Source organism: Amyelois transitella, chromosome 4 (genome assembly GCF_032362555.1).
Source record: "Amyelois transitella isolate CPQ chromosome 4, ilAmyTran1.1, whole genome shotgun sequence".
NCBI lineage: Eukaryota > Metazoa > Arthropoda > Insecta > Lepidoptera > Pyralidae > Amyelois > Amyelois transitella.
The window spans coordinates 4,683,505-4,707,974 of NC_083507.1; the positions used below are offsets into that span (position 1 = coordinate 4,683,505).

At 37.9% G+C, this 24,470-nt stretch overlaps 2 protein-coding genes across 2 annotated transcripts in view; one reads left to right on the top strand and one right to left on the bottom strand.

Moving 5' to 3' along the window:
- Positions 1–10,374, top strand: LOC106129437 (daxx-like protein). The gene is made up of 6 exons (XM_060953879.1): positions 1–229; positions 337–1,765; positions 3,081–3,252; positions 5,718–5,980; positions 6,867–7,050; positions 7,419–10,374. The coding sequence occupies exons 1-6, from the start codon at positions 155–157 to the stop codon at positions 9,034–9,036; spliced, it is 3,741 nt and encodes a 1,246-aa protein (XP_060809862.1). The 5' UTR covers positions 1–154; the 3' UTR covers positions 9,037–10,374.
- Positions 10,362–24,470, bottom strand: part of LOC106129323 (collagen alpha-1(I) chain) — a 20,789-nt gene continuing 6,680 nt past the window's right edge. The window contains exons 8-32 of the mRNA XM_060953871.1: positions 24,193–24,381; positions 23,753–23,827; positions 23,347–23,457; positions 22,876–23,136; positions 22,589–22,786; positions 20,319–20,435; positions 19,967–20,057; positions 19,713–19,810; positions 19,391–19,552; positions 19,260–19,304; positions 18,964–19,170; positions 18,599–18,850; positions 18,263–18,443; positions 17,847–17,989; positions 17,027–17,243; positions 16,659–16,819; positions 16,033–16,302; positions 15,292–15,453; positions 14,894–15,109; positions 14,460–14,718; positions 13,747–13,896; positions 12,908–13,071; positions 12,250–12,365; positions 11,756–11,858; positions 10,362–11,376 (exon numbers count right to left, since the gene is read on the bottom strand). Coding sequence (XP_060809854.1) covers positions 11,239–11,376; positions 11,756–11,858; positions 12,250–12,365; positions 12,908–13,071; positions 13,747–13,896; positions 14,460–14,718; positions 14,894–15,109; positions 15,292–15,453; positions 16,033–16,302; positions 16,659–16,819; positions 17,027–17,243; positions 17,847–17,989; positions 18,263–18,443; positions 18,599–18,850; positions 18,964–19,170; positions 19,260–19,304; positions 19,391–19,552; positions 19,713–19,810; positions 19,967–20,057; positions 20,319–20,435; positions 22,589–22,786; positions 22,876–23,136; positions 23,347–23,457; positions 23,753–23,827; positions 24,193–24,381 — 4,086 coding nt within the window. The 3' untranslated portion in view covers positions 10,362–11,238. The remainder of the gene's footprint in view (positions 11,377–11,755; positions 11,859–12,249; positions 12,366–12,907; positions 13,072–13,746; positions 13,897–14,459; positions 14,719–14,893; positions 15,110–15,291; positions 15,454–16,032; positions 16,303–16,658; positions 16,820–17,026; positions 17,244–17,846; positions 17,990–18,262; positions 18,444–18,598; positions 18,851–18,963; positions 19,171–19,259; positions 19,305–19,390; positions 19,553–19,712; positions 19,811–19,966; positions 20,058–20,318; positions 20,436–22,588; positions 22,787–22,875; positions 23,137–23,346; positions 23,458–23,752; positions 23,828–24,192; positions 24,382–24,470) is intronic.

Below are 24,470 nucleotides of genomic sequence, written 5' to 3' on the forward strand. Positions count from 1 at the left end.
GTCAGTTGAATGACTTAAGCGCGTCTCTCTCTCTCTCATCCTCGTCTTTTAGCATTATTTTGGTCGTGTTGATACTCTTGATCTTAGAGATATTATGAGAGGTTTCTACATTTGATTTTCTTGATATAAGTTTTTGTGAAGCTCACTTGCTTCAATGGCAGGAAAAGGTAGTGAAGAGGTGATAGAGTTGGGATCATCAGACGATGAAGTTGAGCCAGCACCTAAAAGGGTCGGTACCTACCAATGTATTTAAGAAGCAGTTACGTGTAAATGTTAATTATAATATTAAACTAATGTACATGTAAATTTTATAAATATTATTTTTTATTGTTCCAGAAAAAGATCAGACCAGATGCAATGATCCATATTCCAAACAGGTTGCATGGTGTAACAATAAAGCCAACAACTTCAAAAGATAGATGTCGTACCAGTATATCTAAAGTATTGCCTAAAAACGAAGCTGTAACAGTTACCAAAGTATCAAAATTTATAAATCCTCTTTCAAATATTAACAATGGAAAATCTGCACAAAAACCAGTGGTGAATCAGAAATTGGCTATTCCACCAATCGCAAAACCGATTGTGAATAAGACACAAGGTGTGAATCCCATACATTTATTTAAGAAAATAAATTCTCAGGTGGTTATAAATAAAGTTCCATCAACTAGTAAAGTTATGAAAATTCCATTAAGAATAAATTCTCCTAAAACAATTAATAATCTACCTTTGAATATCAATATCCAAAGAGGTCCAGAGGTAACAAGGCCTGGAATACCTTGTAAATCCATTAATCCTCTGAGGCAAGTAGACCGAATGAAACATAATCCAAAAGGTGTTAAGTTTATAAATAATGTAAAACAAATCAAACAACCATGCCTGAAAGCATCAAATGAAGTTTTGACAGTTGATCTAGATGATGATGATGCAGGCTCATCCCCCTCTGGTCCACAATGGTATTTAAGACCAGAAGATCTAAGTAAATCAACATTAGAAGAAGAAAATAATAAGGAACCTGATCAACCTAAGTTTGAAGAAATTACTATAGAAGATAGCCCTGTGAAACCTAAACCATTGAAAACTGCAGAAGATTTAGCAGTAACTATCGAAGACAGTCCTGTAAAAGCAGTTGCAGAAAAGACTGTTACTAAAAGTGATGAAGAAAGTTGTCCAAATAAAACACCTCAAAGTAAAAAGAGATTAGAATACCCAAAGGAGGCCCAAGGTCAGCATGTTATTGAAATTGAAATTGAGCCATTGGCTGTGGAGATCAGTGATGCAGATGTTGAAATATCTCAGAATAAGCCTGAAGCCCCACAGTGCATTGGTGCCCCAGATGTCATTGTAGAAATTGCAGAGTCACCATTAAAGGATTCCATGCTACAATTAACTAGCACTCCAAAGAAAAATCACAATAGACAGCCAGTGAAATTTCCTGGTGAAAGAATTGAGCAGCACAGTTCAGAAACTAGTGAATTTCATCCTGTGTACCAAAACTTTATAAAGCTTTGCTTTGAGTTGGAAGATTCTGAGGACATGAGAAAGATTGTAGAGAAAAAGGTTAAAACATATTACAGGCAAGTTCCAAAAGATTATACTGAGTCAGAACAATTTATAGACATGGTGTCGAGTAAAATACTTGCTATGAGAGCTAGTCCTGATAAAATGTACTTGTTTATAAAAGACATTGTTGATGAACTGAATTTGCAGAGGAAAATGGCAAAGACACAGCCTTCCAAACCTGAAAAGAACAAAGTTGCCGCTGCAGGTTTGTAACTATTCATAAATAAGTGTATTTTAATATTCGTTATATTTTAAAATGTGCATGATTGAAAATATGTTTTTGTCAATAGGCTATTTGACTGTATTAAAAATATACATTTCTTTTATGTCATCAGTCTTAATATTGTTTTTTTGGAGCGATTTGTAATAACGCGAGATAAAAATATTGCATTATTTAAACAAAATCCGTCTCAGAAAATTAGGTTTTTATATGCAGCTGTCACGTGACTAAAAACGAACGTGATTGGCTATTTCTATTATGACGTCAATTATCCATAAACAGACTGTGGATCGTACCGTTTCTTAGTGATCGCTATTATTTTTCAAGATTTTATAAGTGTTTGATCGCTCAGGATTACTCAGATAACATAGGTATTTAATAATGGAAACCAATTCCGCGAAAGCTGACAGTCGAAACCTACCAAAAGTGGACGCAATAATGGTTGAAAGAAGAAATCTGGATTGACTTCTTCAAAGACAATCCAGATTTCTATGCTGCCGAACTGAGGAATGTGAAAACATCAATGTAAGTATATCTTGGTAACCACTGATCTTAGATCATGATCTGAAACCACTTCTTGCGAATATTCAAATCCATCGGCATAGAAAAAAACAGTATCGTAGGAGATTTTATTGTTGTATTAGTGCATTGAGGCACTGCACAACATTTATAGGAACTCATTTTAATAATTTTCACACATATGACGTGGCACAAGTTAAATAAAACAAGAGAAAATCAAAACTTTTCGAAACACCAACAAGCTTTGTATGATATTTACACGAAATTTACGTCACTGCATGCCATGGCCGCCATATTGCTAAAAGTCGCGTTTTGGCGGCATATTTGAATAATTCATTTTCTTTTTCGATTTTTTAATAAAATAGCTGTAATAAAGGCAGAAAAGTATTTCTGTAGGGCTCCTTATAGACAAATAAATACCCTGAGATAGTTTTTAGAACTTTGTCAAATAGCCTATAGGGGCTATACATGAGAAGTGTGATAACTGTTTTTCTATTTTATATACATATGTGTCAATAAATGAATTGCACCTACAAATGTTTTCTTGCATGAGAATATTGAGCTTGAGAAAAAAGTAATTTACTATGACGAAAGTGTTATTTTAAAAATGGTATCTATTACTGAAATTAACTACCTATATTAAAAAAGGGCACGTATTTTCACATAGGTACAGATGTATTAAAAAAATAAAAAAATTTTGAAACTTTTTTAGAGTATTAACTTTTTTCTAGTAAGCTTAAAATATTATCTCTAAATTTCTGAAGTTTTCTTTTAATTACAGAATCTGAAAATTTCTTGTATGGTGAAAATAGTGAATTTGATTCAAAAAGGCAAAGGCAGATACGGAAGCTGGAAAAAACTCTCAAAAAGCTCCACAGGGCCATTCAGAAATTGGAAGAACAAGAAGTGGATTTTGATGATGAAGAGGACTCAGTTTACTTACTGACAGAGAGGTAACAAATGATATATTATAGTCCCTCTCTCGTTTTTGAGTTGTCTTAGTAGTCAAATAAGACAACAAGAAATGAAATTTGAGCAGCCATAGACCAAGTTTTATGATCTACACATGACATTCTTTATGGGAACTATATTTTCTATCACCAAAATTTATATTTGTCATCAAGTTGTATCACCTAATAAATAGATCTATCGCCACGAAATATTTTCGTTCTCAGATAAACAAAAATTGTTCCCAGGTATGAATTATCAAATTAATGTTAATATATGTGTAAAATAAGAGATCGATAACCAATAAAATTATATTGAATTACATGAATATAAACTTCGTTCTTATAATAATAGTTTTGTTACTTAAATAATAGCTCTGTGCTCAGAATGGTAGATCTGTCACCAAATAAATCGATTATCGATCCCTGACTGCGACTCCTTTTTATTTGATATTTTGTCACCAATACAGTAGTAACATTTTATTTCGTTCAGATATTAAATTAATAGTATTCGTTACCAATTTAATACATCAATTTATAATTTTAATGGAAAAATGATCAAAGGGGCGGAGACAAATTGGCGCGCTTTAAAAATTGACCAATCCGGCCTCAACGATGGGTAGTAGTTAACTATTGATTATTTTAGCTTTAACATTGTGGCAACATCTCTACGCCACTCGTCACAAACATCAAATCAAACAACTACTGTCAATCATCGCGAAGAAATTGACGCGCTCAGCCAATAGCAGCGAAGAATCCAAATCGCGATTTCAAAGATTTCACGGATTGGAGCTATATATACAACCTCCGACACAACATCGTCGGAGCCGCGGTTCCCCAGGCATAACACCTAGCCTGGCGGAAGATCTTCCCTTTGGTGGCGGTCGAGCCGAATCATCGCTCCCGCTACATTGGTGACCCCGACGTGATTGGAAGCAACCTTCTCCATCATCATCAACTCCAATCCTCAGTATCACTCCTCACTCTGCAAGCAGTCTCACAGCAAGCCAGCAACTGGGTATCGCAGCAGGTCCATCGCAGCCAACGCAACGAGCTTCCTGGTCCTGTCTCCACCCGCACTCACTCTCATCGACTTCAGCGACCGACGCATCTACCGCAGCCCACGCCTGGATCTCTTCGACGGCCGCTCTTCTCTCCAGCGTGGCAGCTCTGCACGATTTCTCCCGGCGCCAATAAGTCGACTTCGCTCTCTACTGTCTCGACTCACCGCAGACTACGAGCAACGCAACGGCTCACTCCTGACTCACTAGGACTTCGAGCAACTTCCGACTCACTGGAAGACAACTGGCACTTGCAAGCTACTGAAGCACAGATTGCACAGCAAGATCAAGACTTCAGACCTCCGGTCTTGGGGGGGAGTACTGTGGCAACATCTCTACGCCACTCGCCACAAACATCAAATCAAACAACTACTGTCAATCATCGCGAAGAAATTGACGCGCTCAGCCAATAGCAGCGAAGAATCCAAATCGCGATTTCAAAGATTTCACGGATTGGAGCTATATATACAACCTCCGACACAACATCGTCGGAGCCGCGGTTCCCCAGGCATAACACCTAGCCTGGCGGAAGATCTTCCCTTTGGTGGCGGTCGAGCCGAATCATCGCTCCCGCTACAACATACATACATACATAAACTCACGCCTCTTTCCCGGAGGGGTAGGCAGAGACTACCTCTTTCCACTTGCCACGATCCCTGCATACTTCCTTTTTAGCTTTAATTAAGTGTTTTATCTACTATTCTGCTAGCCATAAGCCAGCTATTTTAAACCAGCGCTGATTGTTCAGTGGTTATTATTTTTAAGAATAAATATTGATTATTTTAACTTTAATTAAGTGTTTTATCTACTATTCTGCTAGCCATAAGCCAGCTATTTTAAACCAGCGCTGATTGTTCAGTGGTAATTATTTTCAACAATAAATATTGATTATTTTAACTTTAATTGTTTTATTTACTACTCTGCTAAAAATTTTATTTAAATATAATTTATACTACCAGTGGAAATTTAGAACCTTGGGTGTCTAGTTAAGTAGCAGAATCTTTTGGTTGAAACGATGATGACAACCCTAATTTTTTATTTGAACTTAATGCAATTTTCTAGTAACATAATATGATTTATTGGTGATCTCTTTAAATTAGTTTGCTTAAATACTTATTAGGACACACCTATTATAATACATACAAAAACATTTATTTGGTACTAGACCTTATATCTCAGAATTTTAGGTGATTTATTGTGGAACTGATTTTGCATTGTTTGGTGACTACATTTTGGTGACAGATCTACTATGTTGAGGACAAACTCTATTATTTAAGAAACACAAAACTAATTAAATTGGTGATAGCTTAAATGATACCCATTCTTTATTGTAACATTTACAGTTTGTAAATTACAATAGGCGCACTTAATGCTATAATCATTATTTAACAGTTTACATTTATGTTACAGATACAAAGAAAGAATGATGAGGGTCCATGCAAAATTTTGTCAACTGACAAATACAAAAATGCCTTCAGAACCTAGAGTCCAACTGGAACCACGTCCAGGCCATCCGGCCGGGCCGGCCAAACGTTTGGAGAAGTGGATTAATAAAAAAGTTCCCATTGGAACTCCATTGCCCTTTCCAGACTTCCATGATGTATTGAGATGTGTAAAGGAAGCCAATGAAGAGGACAAACTAGGATGGAATGATGTTGATATAATGGAAGAAGGTATGTCCATATTAGAAAGTTGTAATGATTTATTAATATCATCATATCCTTTTAAACATTCTAGTGTGAACCAAAAACATTTTAAAAAAGAACTTTATTTTGAAATGTCTTCAGTTTTAAGATCATTTGTGGTATTTTATGTATTAGCCAATCATAACATAACCAATTTTATACATACATACAGACATAAAATCACGCCTCTTTCCCGGAGGGGTAGGCAGAGACTACCTCTTTCCACTTGCCACAATCTCTGCATATTTCCTTCACTTCATCCACATTCATAACTCTCTTCATGCAAGCTCGGCGGTTTCGGGTACTTTTGACCTGACCCTTTACCAGGACGTCCTTAATTTGATCAAGATACGTTCGTCTAGGTCTTCCCACTCCGACCTTTCGCTCCACACCCTCCATGTATATCTGCTTAGTCAACCTGTTTTCATTCATCCTCTCCACATGACCGAACCATCTCAACATACCCTTTTGTATTCCTGTAACTACATCTTCTTTCACATCACAACATTCCCTTATCATGCTGTTCCTTATCCGGTCACTCAATTTCACACCCAACATACTCCTTAACGCTCTCATTTCCACTGCATTTATTCTGCTTTCGTGCTTCTTTTGCCATACCCAACTTTCACCCCATACATTAATGTCAGGCCAACACGCCCCTAAGCACAGCCAGTCGAGCCTTTTTGGATAGTTTCTGACTGCTCATAAAGGCATGCAAAGCTCCATTCACCATGTTCCCCGCGTACACTCTCCTTTCAATATCACTATCATACTTGCCATCTGATGTAAACTTTGATCCTTTATCTTTACAACAAATTTTATCTATTATATTTATCAATTTCGTTTCAGTAAAATGTATTTTTGAAAATTTTAGCCCGAGATTTATTCACGAGATGCGGCAAGAAACTCCAAAGACGTCGCCAAGAGAATGAGTGGAGGACAGCTGTATCGAGAATATCTCATGACGCTGATCCTGCTGAAAACAATGAGGAACTGAGGAAGAAGTTAGAGCAAAATAAGCAATTAGCTGCTAAAAAGGAGGTCGAAGTTTTTAATAAGTGAGTTTAGATTTTTTCTATTATTTTCTTTTAATTCTCAGTGTTGCTAATAAGCTTTTTATGTCGGTACTTATTTTTCTCTTTTTATTTATTGCAAAGTTACCTTAAGGCAAGTGAAACATTTTAATATATTATTAAATATATGTTATATATGAAAATATGTAAATATATGTAACTAACATAAAATTGTTAGTTTACATCAGGAATTCTACCATTGCCATTTGTAGGTACTGACAATTACAATAAAAATGCATTGACTTTTTTCAAAGTGGAACTTATTTTTTATTAAATTACAAATGATTCTTGGTCCTTCATTAAATATCTTTTCCAATTATTATTATTTTATTAAGATGTTCTATAATTTTTAGATTTGCTGATAAACAAAATCAATTGAAATTAGAAGCTGAGGAGATTGGAGACAAAGAAGCTGAAGAGTCTCCAGTCGAAAGTGAAGAAGAGGAAATAGTTGACGAGGAATCTTTAGAAAATAAAGATAAGAGAAAAGAGCGATTAAAAAGATTGCTTCAAGAAAAGTCTAAAAAGAACAATCTCGAAAGAGAGAATGATACAGCAGATACAGCTAGCATTCTTCAAAATAATAGAGAATCAAATGACGAGAGTGTAACCACAGAACAAAATGTAACAGATGATGTTGAAATGAAATATGTTGAAGAAGGTGACAATAAGCAGAGCAAAGATCAAGATTCTAATATCGAAGAAATAAGTGTTAATAAGGGAGATAATATTGATAATAAAAAAACTGAAGTTGAAGCCAGCAAAGTTGAAAGCACTAACACAATTGAATCTGACATAGACGAGTTGCATTTATTACAGAAACTGTATTCTGAAAATGAGGTTAACTCGTCGACAGTTGATTCAGATTCGGAAGCCCATATATCTATTTCAGATACTTTAGATTCTGATAGTGCGGATAAAAAAAGTGTTATAAGCATAGAAAATTCCAGTTATTCCGAATCTGAAATCGGTAAAATTGAAACAAGTGAAACAGATATGGGAAAGAATAATGACAAGAGTAAACATATGGATGCAGTTTCTGCACCAACTACAGATATAATTAAAGAACCTGTTGTCGTAAATATGGAAATTGGTTTATCGGAAAGCAGTGAAAAGAAAAAACAGATACAAACTAATAATGACGAGTATAATGAATCAATTGAAGATATACTTTTGGCATCTACCGATGAAGATACAGCTGACAATGATAACTCCGAAAATCATAAGGCAAGCGAACCGGCCAGTGATGATAGTCCTGGAAGCGTAGATCATTGTGGAATTGTCGATAATCTATCGAGCGTCGAGGATACTGTGAATTTAAAAGATGATAATTTATCTATTGGAGAAACTGTTGTTGGACATAAAAGTAATGAAAATTTGGAACTAGAATCAAATAAGTTGGATACTAATCTGGACCAAAGCACAGCTCATAAACATTTTAATCGAACCGACAAAGTATCAGAACAAACAGAAGAAGAAAATAATGACGAAACCGATGCTAATAACGCAAGACAAACTGAAGGGATTTTAGGCGAACGAGATAGGAATGTTATAAATGAAGACGTAAGTGTCATAACTGCAAATGAAAATGCATGTTTAAACGATGATGCCCCTGAATGTGTAAGTTTATATGACGAATCGTCTTCAGGTGAGGCATTAAAAGAAAATATTGGTAAAAATGAAGGAAATTCACCGAATCAAGATTACGGAAATGTTAGAAATATTGAGAATATAAAGAGATCAGAGGAAAGCAAAAATATTGAAGTCGAAAGGGGTACAGTGAGTGAAGAATCATGCAACAATAATTTTGGGCAAAACTTGAATGATAATAGTAGTGTAAATAACTCAATTCATAACACTGTGATAAATGATGATGTCAAATCCAACATACAGAATGATGGAGTAGTTAAAGATGATATAAGTGGCTCATTGAAGGAATCTAAATTTCTTGAAAGTATAATTACTACATAAATATCAATCAGGGTTTCTTCGAAAAAGGCATTTATTAATGAAAGACAAGATGTGAGAAATATTCTACATGGAAGGCATGGGATCTGCTCGCCAATTCTTGCGGTTGTAAAAAGTTGCATCAAGTTTAGGCGTGTCTATATCAATATGTTTTGGGAGTGTGAGCAGCTCCAGACTGATAAATTATAATATTGCCAGTTTAATATATGACGTAACGTGCTTACCCAATATGATGTTTCCTGATTTAAATACTAAAGTGTTTCTCAGGGGTCATTAAAATGAGACAATTGGGTGCAATAGTGAGCTGAGTCTGAAATGTACTGGTTATTACAACATTTGTGTAATTTGTAATTGAACCATTATCATCATAAACTCTGAACACTAGGAAGTCTTATCGATATTTTATAAATTTTGTTTAAGTAGCATATAGTATGATGCCCACTATATCATTACATCAGCTAATTAAAGCATAAAGTATACATGAATACGGAACGGGTCGGAAAGGACGAGTATAAACTACGCAGAATATAAGATGAACTGTAATGGGGTGTTAAAATAAAAACAAACTCCAGGAGGATGACCTCTGTCGGAATGTAGAACGCTGGTTGGTATGGTTGGTATTTCATATTAGCGTACTGGAGCTGTAGAATTCGCAATAAGAATATTTTAAGAGGTAAGTATTGGATATGACGTCGCAAAGAAGATTGCAACACCATAACGCTTTCATATTACATTTCAATTCTGAGATTTATTTGACGACTTACGCAGAAAACAGCGCGCAATGTAAGACGAGGATACATTATTTATGTATGTAGTTTCAAGTCCAATATGGCATTTCTAGTCTTATTCCAAATTCTATGGTGCAGTTAGAGAGAACTATAAACTTGCATAGTCTGCACACTACATTAAAGCGGTGATGTAAGTTTCTTTTTGGCTAATTTAAAAGTCAGATTACATTTAACTAATAAAAATGTGAGTTTTAACACGGTCGTGTTTATTTTCTGATGGAGACTTGGAACAGTTATTAATTAAAAAATCTGATGCGTGATATTTATTTTCAAAAGCATGGAGAGATGGATCCAAAGGAATGCTAAAGGCTGGACCTGAGATGTAGTTTTATTACATTAATTAGTAATAAGCATTACGTCATCGTATCTAATAGCATCTGCATTTCATTCTGGCTCAGAAGTAATGTTATTTACCTATATTCCACAATAACTTGTATAATGTAAGGTTGATAATAATACTATGTTATGATTATCACAATATTTTATAGAAATTGTAAACAATAAACTATATAACTACATATAAAACGGCCTTTTTACTCTTAATTGCTTCTGCCTGCGGCTTCTCTCTTTTAGTATGTAGTAACTCGGTATATGTAAGCCGTTACATTGAAAGTTTTGTCGGATTAAGATCTGATTAAAGATATTCATATTATATACGAGTATTTTGGCGTAAATATATAAATAATATGAGGACCGTAAAAACTAAGTATCTAAATACATAGTTAAAATGCACATTCAGTCATTTACATTTTCCATACCTTAGCATTAGTTATTGATAATTTAAAAAGGATTTAATAAATGAGTCAATACTACGTAAGGTCGTCACAACATTTATTTACAATATTTACAAAGGTCAATTAAGTACATAATGTCATATCTTTAACTTAACTATCTACTCCATGTCTTCCTTATAAAGAGCAATTCTTCACAATTAGTATTTAATCGCTTCTATGAACTAGGCTGCTCTTCAAATACCATTTAGGTATCTAACGACGTTTTGAATTTCATTTATCCATAGTATTGAATAAACAAAACTCTAAACTAATTTTGACTAAGTTTGGAAAAGATAATATAGAACGTGGTTAAAAATTTTACTTATAACTCAATATAGGTAGGTACCTATTTTGATAATTACTAATTACTCGTAGAAAATTATAGAACAACTAAAGCCTGAACGCTGTGACAGAAAAAACACTGTCAATCTGTAACAATGAAACTTAAGCCCATTTACCGCCACTAAACGGGCTAAACCGAAACCGAAAGAAATTGTAAATTTCTATGCGACATTGAGGTCTTTTGGTCTGTTTACAAAGATGCATAAAACAATGTATAGTTTGTATGTGCATAAATAATATGTGCATAGTTTAAATAAATTAACCATGTTCAATACTATCTAAAAGTGTTATGGCAAACGGTGTCACGTGAAGCAAACGGGGCCCACGTTAAATGTGAATTGGTGTTCGGCGTCGACGAATGACAGCGGTTGGAAGTCTGTTATGGGCAGTCTTTCACTTCTTGATGTCTTTATCTCGAGCACAATTTCACCGAATCCTTCCTGAAATTGATAGTTTTTATTTTAGGTTTTTTGAAGATCATATAAATTTGTATCACGGACATACCTAGATAACTTATGTTTTATCTTCCCGCTCTCTCTTACCCTGCGTTAAATTTTAAGATAAATTATTAATGGGTGATTAATTGTTTGATCGCTCGCCTCAAAAGATTTTTAGGAATACATACTTTATCTGAAGTTGTTCCCAATTTAAAATATTAATATTTATTATGTCTTGCATGATTCAAATAAAATGCTATGCTTGATTCCTTGCCGTTGGTCCACTTTGCCTTCTGGGAGCTTTTTGACCTTTTGGTAGATTTGTATGGGATAAAAAAATCGAACTTAGTGGTGTTTCATCATGGAAATAAAACAAAGATACCTTGCACTCATCTTTTATCAAGATTGGTTCCTTGAATTCAGCAGAGTTGTAGCCAAACAGTTTTACATTGTTTAATCTTGTCACTTCTGGCGGTATATCAGCTCTGAAAATGCAGTAATAGGTAGTAGGTATTAAGTAGACAAGTACAGTAGATATTTTTCTTCACATAAGTATTAATGAATGTGTGAAAGGAGATCAGATTTGTACTCGGCTCACTTTATGTAACAATATTCCTGTAACGTTTCAAACCTTCATGTGTATTCTTATAAGAAAATGAATCAATTAAAAAGCAAAGTGCTTTATCTGTAGGTACATGTCAGTTCATTGTGTAGGTAAGTGCTATAAATAGGCACATCCAATAAAATATTCAATTTCAAATGCGTTCCATTTATAGCAAAAGACTATATATGGAGAAGGTACAATAGAAATCATTTACTAAAGCCGCAACTATTTTAGGTCAAAAGTCATTGGTCTTCTATTGTCAAGTGGTTTACCTTTGAATAGCTTTGGCATCAATACAAGTGTACGTAAAATTTTGCTTCGCAACATTTGACAATAACCTCAGGAATCGAAGTTGTACGGCGCCGGACCCTTCACCTTCGTAAGACACCTGTGATAAATAGACATACTTATTAATATAGATAGGTCTTCCTCTTGGATGGTCTCGGTTACATTCTCATCCCTCTGGAGAGGAGCCCTGGGTACGCCCTTGACCATAGATGCTTGATTGGGTGAGTCAGGTTTTTACACGAAGCCTTTGCAGGGGAATCGAAACCTGTGTTTGATCATGGTAACAGAAGCTGCTGCCTGTACGTGCAGCTTTCCTTCACCGTGAGAGTGGCTGTTCACCGTTAGAGTAGGCTTCTATAAGTATTCACACTTTTTTTTTAATATACCTAAGTAGGTTATTATCTGAAAAGTAATTTGGCATTTTTCAAAAGTAGGTAAGATGGTACAACACTTGCTTTTTTTTTCAAAGAATTCCGACAAATTTTTAAAATAAGATAGGCAAAGAAACTTCTGAGCGCAAACAAAGCTGCGTAATTTAAGATCATAAGCGGTCTCCGTGATTTTTTACCAATAGAATGCAACCAAGACTAACGCCAGGATGAAGCTGATTTAAATAGATAGCTATAGCGCGATGTCCATTACCCGGTATCCACTATAAAGTTGCGAGAACTTTTGTGTGTTCGTGCCCGCAGTGTACACAACTTGTTCAGCGTTGTCGGGGAAGACGCAGGTGTTTTGTCCTTTGCAGTACACACGTAAAGGTCGCCCGCCGGCACCACCCCCTCGCGCGTCTATCCAGTAGTATCCTGAAAGTTAAGAAATGCAGCGTAATAACAAGGATTTTTTGTGAAATTTTCATAGATTTAATAATGAATTCAGCAACACGTGTTGCTGAATACACGTGTATTTGCGTTAAAAAACATAATGTCCATACGAATAATGAACCCGTCGCTTTGCTGAAGGAGTTTCCACTTGCAACGTGCCCTAGATTCCTTTTTTTTCATAAATTTTCCTGAATATGGAAAATTTATGAAAAAAAGCACCAATCTTTTCAAGCACGTCGTCGGATAATGGGAGGACAGGATGTATTACAGCGCATACTTATGTTTTATCAAAATGAAATATCTATACTAATATTATAAAACTGAAGAGTTTGTTTGTTTGTTTGAACATCTCAGGAACTACTGGTTCAAATGGAAAAATTCTTTTTGCGTTGAATAGACCATTTATCGAGGAAGGCTGCAACTATAATGAGCAAAGAAATAATGGAAAATGTGAAAAAACAAACGGGGAAAAATATTATACATCCTTGAGGGCTTCAATGATGCCCAAAATAACTATTCCACGCGGACGAAGTCGCAGGCACAGCTAGTATCGAATAAAATATAGACTGGGCAGCAAGCCTATGTTACAGAGTTATCACTCCTTGTAGATGGAGAACAGGTAGGTGAGGTAGACTATTATATAAAAATAATACCTACCATCGGTGAAATTGACATGAGTGCTTCTCAAGTCCCGGCATGAGAGAGCTGGGTTGTCTCTGGTTCCACGTGGTCGGTTCACTGCCTCAATCGCAGAACGAGCAGTCACTATGCCAGTCATGATCTCCTTCATCCACTCTAATTCTTCATCTAGAAATAAGCAAATCAAGTCACGAATGTTTGGAAGCAGTTAGTATTTATTTATTTAACCAACTATTTAATCTAAAGTTGGTCTACATCCCTTGCGGGGTAGGCAGAGCCAACAGTCTTGAAAGAATAACAACGTTTATAAGCCTATCCCTTTCCTAACGCCTTTTACGACATCCATCGGGAACAAGATAACATGAAAAGAAGAGGTGTAGGGTATCAAACGGCACATAGGTGAGTCACGTGTGGCCTTCATATGTATGTCGTAAAACCTCTGGATAGAAAAACCGTCAGCTCAATTATATGCGATGCCAAAATTCCATCTTGAAGCCATTCAGCTGAACGTGGCCTTTCAAACTTTGTGAGACTGTTGGCTCTGTCTATCTCGTATACGATAAACACGTGATTATATGTATGTATGTATGTTAATCACTGTATTAGTCAAAGTATGGTCAGGTAATAAAAATTACGTGTTTGAAGCGGTTTGGATCAGTTGATGAGCTCTCTTAAAAGTGATATAATTGGGAATGTTAGTAGGTTGTTGAAGTACAATAGTAAGGTAGTACCTTCTTCAATATCATCCTCTGTAGCAGTTTCCATGTAATTTGTCTCAATGCTTCTTCGTCGTCTATTTAAAGAATTAAGGAGTTCTTCGGGAATTTGTAGTGGCGCGGGCGGTCCTGGTGGGCCAGGGGTTCCCGGCGGCCCCGGCTGGCCCGGTCTACCTTCTGGACCAGTATTGCCTTTTGGACCTGTAGGTCCTTCAGGCCCAGTCAAACCGGCTGGACCAGTATCCCCTTTAGGCCCTGGCGGACCCATTGGACCCTGAATAGTTATTTTTTATAAGTAACATATATAAATAAAAGCTAACGCAAGCAAACAAACGAAGAGTCAAGATTTTTATAAGCTTAACATGCGTACATATTATGTTTGTTATTATATAACTTATAATTACAGCAGATTTAATTTTATTAGACCATGATTTATATTTTGTGCTTACCATATCTCCTTTAGGCCCAACAGGCCCCGGTGGTCCAGGTAAACCTTGTTTTCCCGTGTCACCCTGATCGCCTTTCAAACCCGAAGGTCCAGTATCTCCAATGTGTCCTTTGGGTCCTCTATTGCCCTTTTCTCCTCTAGGACCAGGATTACCAACTGGCCCTTGTTTGCCTGTAGGACCCGGTACCCCTACTGCACCAGGAGGACCTACATCGCCCTAAAACCAGGTATAAGAATTTTTATTTCCAAAAGTCGTGCAAGAAAAATTTTTTAACACCCAAATTCTTTAAGTTTGCGAATTAAGAGTCATAATATGTTTTATTCCAGTAAATAAGTAATTGTTTATTTTTTTATCGATATTGATTCGACATATTTTCTTAGTTTTATAGAGTCACTTACGGCGGGTCCTGCCTGTCCTCTAATTCCTTGCTGTCCCTCTTGTCCAGGAGGTCCGATTGGACCTGGCGGGCCAGGTTCTCCGGTAGAACCCTTTGGGCCCATGTCGCCCTTTTCACCAGGTACTCCTGGGCTGCCTTGAGTACCAGCCGCTCCTTCAGTTCCCTAAAAATATTTACAGTATTTTTTTAAAATTTATATTTCAGACAATACATTATCTATCCAGGAGTCATTAGTGGTAGAAGTATAAAATTTTATTGTGACATTATAAATAACAATTCAAATTTTTTATTAAATATATGGGACATTTTAACATCACTTAAAAATTGTCATTTACATATTTTGGTTTCACAACATTGGTTCACTTAAAATAAATTACTTAAAATCAAGTTTACTGTTGTTTTCAGAGCTTCAGTGCAAAAGAAGCGGTAACAAACTGCATTGCAGCCTTTTCTCCAATAACGTCAACTTCACTATTATCCAAAAATTTAATTAAATGAAATGTAAAACTTTAATAAAATGATGTACTGAATTTTGATTTAAGTAACTAACTACAAATCTAGAAATCTATACGAAGTTTCTGCGCCAAGCTCAAGCCAGATGTTTTTATTATTCAGGTAATCATCAGTCCAATCGAAAATATGAATATTACTTTTCTGCTCCTTATCATCAAAATGTGATAAGTATCGCGGCCAATGTCGCTTTTTACTTTTTTAAATTCACCTTGCCACGTAAACTACTTACAGGATTTCCCGGTATTCCAGTTTCCCCAGGTTTTCCGGGTGGGCCTATGGGTCCTGGAGGGCCTGGAGGACCATTGCTGCCCTCGGGACCATCGGGTCCTGGTTCCCCCTTGATGCCTTGTGGGCCGGTTTCCCCTCGTTCTCCAGGCAAGCCTATGCCTCCTGGATCTCCTTTAGGCCCTTCAGGACCCGGATGTCCAATAGTCCCTGGTTCGCCCTGCTGTCCTGGGGGACCATCGTCACCTTTTGGCCCCACCGATCCTCGAGGCCCCTGAACGACAAGCACAATATATACAAAACGGAATTATAATCATTAAAATAAAAAAATCTTGGAAGACTCAGTAGGTAGAACAAACATAAGCTTACATCACGCTTGTCTCCCATTGGGACAGGCCGAGAATATGGAATTTCATTTATTTCGATCTCTTCATACCTCTCCCGCTTCCTCCACTCTCATTTTTACTCATTACTCTTTTTATACATACTAGAAGATTACTCCTAACATAGGTATCCCTTTTTTAATACATTCACAACTTGGTACTTAAAAGTTCGTCGAGGTCGGCTCTGACCGACTTTTACAGTCAGTTTATGCCATCTCAATTCCTTTCGTCATTCTTTACTATTTACCTGTATTCCTTCGGGTCCTATGGGCCCTGGAGATCCAGGTGCACCAGGACTACCTATATCTCCGGGTTGCCCTTCTGCACCTCTAGGCCCCGGCTCGCCTGGAGATCCCTTTGGCCCACGTCTACCTGGTTGTCCGGTAGGTCCTACGGGGCCTGTTGGACCTAAAATATGAGACATTAGTAGTTATATGCGCCTTGGCCATACAATTGATAATAATTTTACAAATAAAAAAAAACTACCGCCATCCAGTTCTATTATATCCAGGACAACTTCTGTTTACTATCAGGTAGATAGTCTGCTTGATGTACATGAAGTACACTTAATATTTATGCTGGTTGTACACGTAAATATTTACAACCATTTATTACCCGTAGGTCCGATGTCGCCTTTATCTCCTGATAGGCCTTGTTGACCCTTTTCTCCCTGTAGACCTATTGGCCCCGCTGGTCCAGGAAGCCCCCTCACTCCGTCTGCGCCGTGGAGGCCTGGTGGACCGGGTTCACCCTGAGGCCCCTTATCCCCAGGCAGGCCCACCGGACCCGATTCTCCTCGCAGGCCTTGAATTCCCGGAGATCCTTGTGGGCCCTGAAGTAAGACAATTTTGCTAAATTAGAACTACTTTAATACAAAAGAAAAACGTTTTACTTTAACTCAGTCACTTAGCCTAGTTGCCAGTATCATAAGATGCAGAAATTTTTGTTTTGTGACTGACAATGAGTACTTGATATCATAGGAGGCCACTAAGAGAAAAAACTAACAACTAAGGAATGAAATCGACAATAACAAATAAGAGATTTTTGCGCTTCATATGCAACATGTCTAAAAGGAAAAGCTTATAATCTTAGATTGCTAGCCTCTCGTTTAAAAGAAGAATCCCGTCACTATTTGAATTACAATTCTATCATTAGGCCAAACGGTTGAATGTCGCCTATAAGTCTTATCAAGACAATAAGGCTCTGTCTTTCCTGCAAGGGATATAGACGTGATTATATGTATGTATGCCAGATGCCGGTGACCGAAAAATGTGAACCATGTCATTTTATACTAAGCTCTAAGCTTTGAAGCCTTAAATGGCGATGCAATATAGGAAACGCTTTGACGAGACAGTAAGTAAGAGTTTAATAGTCACAATAGATATTAATCATATTTTTTATAGTCAAGTAAGTTTGATGTTAATAGGATTCTTACTGGTTCACCAGCTGCTCCCTTAAAACCCTTTTCTCCAGGTGGCCCAGCTTCTCCCTTATCCCCATCTTCACCTGGTGGACCTATTGGCCCCGGTGTACCTGCTAGTCCTCTGGGTCCAGGAAGACCATCTCGCCCAATTGGACCTTAGAAATAATTTATTGGTGTCAAGGTCAACGTGGAGTCAATTATCTTGCAATTATAGGAGTTCTATAGATTAACTTTATCTGATTGGGCTCGGTTTTAGCTGATTATATTAGATGGTTACAGTTATCATTATAGTCATAGTTGAGTAACTATCCCATACCATATGTTCCGAACTTACTATAGAGTTTTATCAATCTGTATTATATTACCCGTAAGTTTCCGTAAATAATAGAGTTAACATATATTCAATGAAAAAAATCATAACAATATACCTAATGGACCCGGTTCTCCAATCTCGCCTTTTTGTCCGCCAGGTCCTGGTGAGCCCCGAGGCCCTTCACGTCCCTGTGGCCCTTGCAGACCTTCATGCCCCGATTCACCTTGCTCCCCTTTATCACCTCTTGCCCCTGGAGGGCCAGGTGGGCCTAGATCGCCTTTGGATCCAGGGGCACCCTAAAACATTTATTTCTTAGGTAACTACATCGTCTAAATTTAAATAGGAACTTTACGTAACAGGTACAGTGTTGATCTGTTCTGAATTGAGAATATTTTTTTTATGTGGATATATAAATGTTCATCATACTCGTATAGCTTTTTTTTCTACTTACTGGAGTTCCCGGCAATCCCGTTTCTCCCTGATGTCCAGGCGGCCCTGTTGAGCCCACTGGCCCAGGCTTCCCCTCAGGTCCTGGCGGTCCTGGCGGGCCTTCTTTCCCCATCTCCCCAGGAGCACCAACTTCTCCCGGGATTCCCGGTACCCCTGCCGCACCGGGTGGTCCTTGTGGTCCAGCTTCGCCCACGGGTCCTTGAGGTCCTGTTGCACCTGGAGGACCAGACTGGCCAACTGCCCCAGGATCTCCCTGAAAGGACGATGCTTTACGCGTTTATGCTTGCTCTCTATTAGAAAAAAAAAGATTCCCACGTGTTTGTCTAAAATCTGAAAAAGGCGTCAATCTAAAATTTAGCTTATTACCGTTGGTCCACGTTCCCCTGGGGGACCTGGCATGCCTGGTTTCCCGTCAGGGCCTGGCGGGCCTAGAGCTCCAGGGAATCCTCGAACGCCTTCCAAGCCTTGAGGACCTCGTTCTCCTGTTAGCCCTGGGGGGCCCGGCTGTCCTGTATCTCCTTTAGGCCCGGGAGCTCCATCGGACCCACGTCTACCTCTTGGTCCTCTGTACCCCTAAAATTAAAAATTACAATATTATAACAATCTTAGGTACGTAACTGCATTTTGGTACTCGTATGTAAGTAAAAACATTTCAGACTTACCCTTGGTCCAGTTTCACCACGATCACCAGGGTTTCCTATTAAGCCCTATAAACAAAATATTTTTACTTAAATTTTTGATAATCTGTGTTTAAACAAAAACATTCATGAAAATATTAAAAAAGATTAAATACCGCTGGGCCTTTTGCTCCTCTTCTTCCACGTCTACCAGATGCTCCTTTATCTCCCTTTTCCCCTTGAATGCCAGGGTAGCCTTGTGGTCCTTGTGGTCCTGTAAATCCCTTTTCACCAGCAGGCCCTACAGAGCCAGTTTCACCTCTTAAACCCTCAGCACCCTAGAAAGAAATAGGTTTTTTTGCAATTCCCAGACAAGATACAGGTTTTTAAAGAATTTATTGAGATCCAAATCATTAGTTTTGTTTTATTTACAAATGTCAATTAAGTACTTTCTTTGGATACACATTTTTATAAGTAAATCGTTTAAACACTAATTACCTTTTGTCCTTCAGGACCCTCTATCCCAGCTGGTCCGGCTTCTCCAGGTAAACCTCGTTCTCCCTTCGGGCCCATATCACCCTTTTCACCCTCGATTCCTAAAATGTTTTTATTTTAATAAATATATAGACTTGAAATTGAAAATGAATTAATACTTATTTTTTTCGTATTTGTAAATATCAGATGTTACTCGTGGCTGAGTATGTATGTAATTGAGGTTTCAAAAGGTCTATATTAGATTATGTTTTACTTACCTCGAGGACCTTTGTCGCCTTTATCGCCTGGTAAGCCTCGAGGCCCATCATCTCCTTTTAATCCACGTGGTCCAGGAAATCCTAGCATACCCTAGCAACGAAAAAATATATTATTTATACTTCTTACATAAATATATTTCTTTTATTAGATAAATTATGCGAAAGTAAGTTTATTTGTTTGTTTTATTCTGCCGCGTCATGCACTAAACAAATATTCTTGAAATTTTGCGTATATTTAATTAAGACTCTTGAGAAGAACAGAGGGTACTTTTATGTGAAGGTGTAGGTGGCGCTAAATACACGCGGGCGAAGTAGTGGGTTAAAGTTATTAGAATTATAATTCGGAAAATACTTGAGGTCCCTGTGGTCCGGGTTCTCCAGGCGATCCTTGTTGCCCGGGGTTGCCGGGTGTTCCTGGTGATCCTTCTGGTCCCGGAAGACCCGAAATGCCAGGTTTGCCTTGAGGACCCTAGGAACAGAGCTCCATATTAGACAAAAATTTTATATACATTCTGTATCTCAAAGGACAAAGGAGCCACTTCGAATCCTTCAAATACTAAATAGGGACTTCTCTTGGGTATCTAGCACTTATAACAGAGCTTTGTAGTGCAGCACTAGTGCGCTTTATTATGACACAGTAGATCCCGAGTATGAATCCCGGCCAGGGCATGATGGAAAACGCACTGCTTTTTGATTGGCCTAGGTGTTGGATGTTAATCTATATCAGTATTTTTTATAAAATATAGTATCGTTGAGTTAGTATCCCGTAACACAAGTTCCGAACTTACTTCGAGGCTAACTCAATCAATGTAATTTATCTCGTATATATTTGTAATTATTTATTTAAGTTAACTAACTTTTCTTTACAGATTCACTGATAAAGGTAAAGTAAAATATTTATCGGGAAAGGCTGCTGGGTGTGATAGAGTGTCGGTCGAGATGCTTAAAGCAGGAAAAGGCGTAGTAGCTAGTCAGTTGTACTGCCTTTTCAATTTGTGTTGGAGAAGCGGCCGAGTACCAAAAGATTGGTGTAAGGCTGTTATCGTGCCACTTTACAAAGGAAAAGGGTCACAGCTGGACTGCAAAAATTATCGTGGTATAAGCCTGCTTAGCGTCGTCGGCAAATTGTATGCTAAGGTATTGATTAATAGAGTCAGGAATGAAACTGATGACAAAATATGGGATGCTCAAGCGGGATTTCGAAAGGGAATGGGATGTACTGATCAGGTCTTTTCCTTGCGGTGCATAGCCGAAAAGTTTTTGGCCAAGAGTCAAAAAGTCTATTGCACATTCGTAGATCTGGAAAAGGCCTATGACAGAGTTGAGAGGAATGAATTGTGGTCAGCACTTTCTATGCATGGGGTGAGCAGTCTCTTAATACGAGCACTGAAATCCTTATATGAGGATTCGAGTGCTTGTGTCAGGATAAACGGAGCGCACACTGAGTGGTTTAAGATTGAGAAAGGCGTTAGGCAAGGATGTGTTGCGTCACCGTGGCTGTTCAACCTATTTATGGATAGCTGTTTGACAGATTTGAAAGAGTCTAAAAGTGGATTAAGGATGAATGAGTTACTCGTCAAATGTCTGCTCTATGCCGACGATCAGGTTATACTGGCGTCATCAGCGGAGGAGTTACAGGAGATGGTAAACTGTATGCATGAAGCTTTAAAAGAGAAAGGAATGAAAGTGAACGTAAGTAAAACTAAAACACTGGTTTTTGAAATGGAGAAAGAAATGACAGCATGTAATATTTTGATTGGAGGAGAAAAAGTGGAGCAAGTGAAAGAGTTTGTATATCTAGGATCAAAGTTTACATCAGATGGCAAGTATGATAGTGATATTGAAAGGAGAGTGAACGCGGGGAACATGGTGAATGGAGCTTTGCATGCCTTTATGAGCAGTCAGAAACTATCCAAAAAGGCTCGACTGGCTGTGCACAGGGGCGTGTTGGTCCCGACATTAATGTATGGGAGTGAAAGTTGGGTATGGCAAAAGAAGCATGAAAGCAGAATAAATGCAGTGGAAATGAGAGCGTTAAGGAGTATAATGGGTGTGAAATTGAGTGACAGGATAAGGAACAGCGTGATAAGGGAATGTTGTGATGTGAAAGAAGATGTAGTTACAGGAATAGAAAAGGGTATGTTAAGATGGTTCGGTCATGTGGAGAGGATGAATGAAAGCAGGTTGACTAAGCAGATATACAAGGAGAGTGTGGAGGGAAAGGTCGGAGTGGGAAGACCTAGACGAACGTATCTTGATCAAATTAAGGACGTCCTGGTAAAGGGTCAGGTCAAAAGTACCCGAAACCGCCGAGCTTGTATGAAGAGAGTTATGAATGTGGACGAAGCGAAAGAAGTATGCAGAGATCGTGGCAAGTGGAAAGAGGTAGTCTCTGCCTACCCCTCCGGGAAAGAGGCGTGATTTTATGTATGTATGTATGTATGTAAAATATTTATATCGCTTTTGTTTGTTTGATATTTTATTGATTTCGTTTAACAAGATTTTTTGTTTGCGAGAATTTATAGCAATCACTTAACTAAGTCTCAACTAAGAGCCAAATTTTATACAAAAAAATTGTAACAATAAAAAATAACTACTGCCTATGTACTATGATATCAGTACCTGAATTCCTGGTGAGCCCATTGGTCCTTGAGGCCCAGAGGAGCCTGCTGGTCCCATTGGACCCGATTGCCCTTGTGGCCCAGGTGGACCGGGTTGTCCAGACAAACCTTTAGCTCCTTGTGGTCCTTCAATACCAGGTAATCCTGGATAACCTATTAAGCCTGGAAAACCTCTGGGTCCCATGAATCCTCTTGGACCCTATAACAAAGTAATTGTTTTAAAGGAAATAAAAACCGGATTAAATGCTTTGATAAATAAAATAAATAAATAATAAGAACAAAACTCACAAGTTCTCCTGATAAACCAGGTGGCCCTGGCGGACCATCGTCCCCGGGCGGGCCGTCCTGCCCTGGAGTTCCCGGTTCACCCTGCTGTCCCGGTACTCCCCGCTCTCCTTTATCCCCTGGTATGCCAGGTAGTCCAGGATAACCAACATCGCCTTTAGGACCCGTTGCGCCAGTTGACCCTCGTTCCCCATCTCTCCCAGGGTGACCTCGACGGCCTGCTCCACCCGGGGGGCCTTGGGGTCCTCTTGGCCCAAAAGATCCCTAAGGAATTAATATGGGTTATCCTTATTCTCTTCACTAGATTTTCTTGACTAGGTATATAAGAGCCGCATGGTTTCAATTTATCAATACCATTTGTAAAATAAAATATTTATTCTTGTGAAGATTAAGTTAAATTTTGTAAACAAATAATTTAATCCCCTCTATCTTATCGACTATAAAACAAAAATAATAAAAATTTAAAATACTCACTGGTTCCCCCTGTTCGCCTTGCTCTCCTTTAGGTCCTTCAGGCCCAGTTTCCCCTTCAGGTCCTGGAGGTCCAGTCAAACCCATCGGGCCATCAACACCACGCATAGCAGCCTAAAATATTTTTATATTTATTTGCATAATATTTATATTGATGCTAAAAAAATTGTTTTTGTTGAATTATATTCTTGTTGCTCCTTGACCTCATCCAGAATCTGAATTTGTCGTTAACGTAAATGTACGTTTCCAGTACAGTAAATTTTATCCTCAACGGAATTGGAGTTAAATGTGAACCTATGCAGTCAGCTACTTCACGTCCGAATGTCTGTTCACATGAAGTAGGGTGTAAGGTAGGTAACGTATTAATATACATTAAATAATAAAAAAACACTAAAAGATAAATGCTTACCATGTGTTGTGCTAACATCTGACTCAACGCTTGGGACTGTACATCAGGCCCTTTCTCGTTTACTGATTGTTGTAACTGAAAAATATATTTAAATATAATTTATAGCCTGTGTTATTAAACTTTAGTTCAGTATTGTAGACTAGGACACATTATTGTATGAATTTCATGTGATTTCTTAACCAATTGATATGTTTTAGATTCATGCAAGTAGTATTCTGTATAAATTGAAGTTATTCCTAATTGCCTGTGTCATTTCAATCCCCCTTCAAGATCAAGTGAATAGCTTATACGATTATTACAACGGTAGAGGCAATTTTCGTATTGACATATTATTTAAACCATACGGGACAGATATTCATTGAACTTTCCTGTACTCTTGTTTCACAGGCGGACATCTTGCGGCTTCCTCAAGGAAGACGATAATAATGATAGTTACTCACTGGAACAACGAAAACATGGCCTGGTGGTCCAGTAAATCCTTGCTGTCCTTCTGCTCCGGGTTTGCCCGGTTCCCCTTTCGGCCCCCTAGGCCCCTGAGGCCCTGGTGGCCCCGGATACCCACGGGGTCCAAAATATGTCCCAGCGGCTCCGTAATCGTAGTATGTTGAATCATATCCAGTGGAATTATCCTAAAAATAAATCTTGTTATATTTTTAGACTTGAAAATATTGAAATCGCAAATACTGGGGCCGAACAAATAAAAATTCCATGTGTTATA

What these genes read in the sequence shown, in the direction of transcription:
- LOC106129437 (XM_060953879.1), top strand. Translation starts at nt 155, where the DNA reads ATGGCAGGAAAAGGTAGTGAAGAGGTGATAGAGTTGGGATCATCAGAC. An exon ending in TTGAGCCAGCACCTAAAAGG is followed by an intron (nt 230 to 336) that starts GTCGGTACCTAC and finishes TTATTGTTCCAG; the next exon opens with AAAAAGATCAGACCAGATGC. An exon ending in GTTTACTTACTGACAGAGAG is followed by an intron (nt 3,253 to 5,717) that starts GTAACAAATGAT and finishes TTTATGTTACAG; the next exon opens with ATACAAAGAAAGAATGATGA.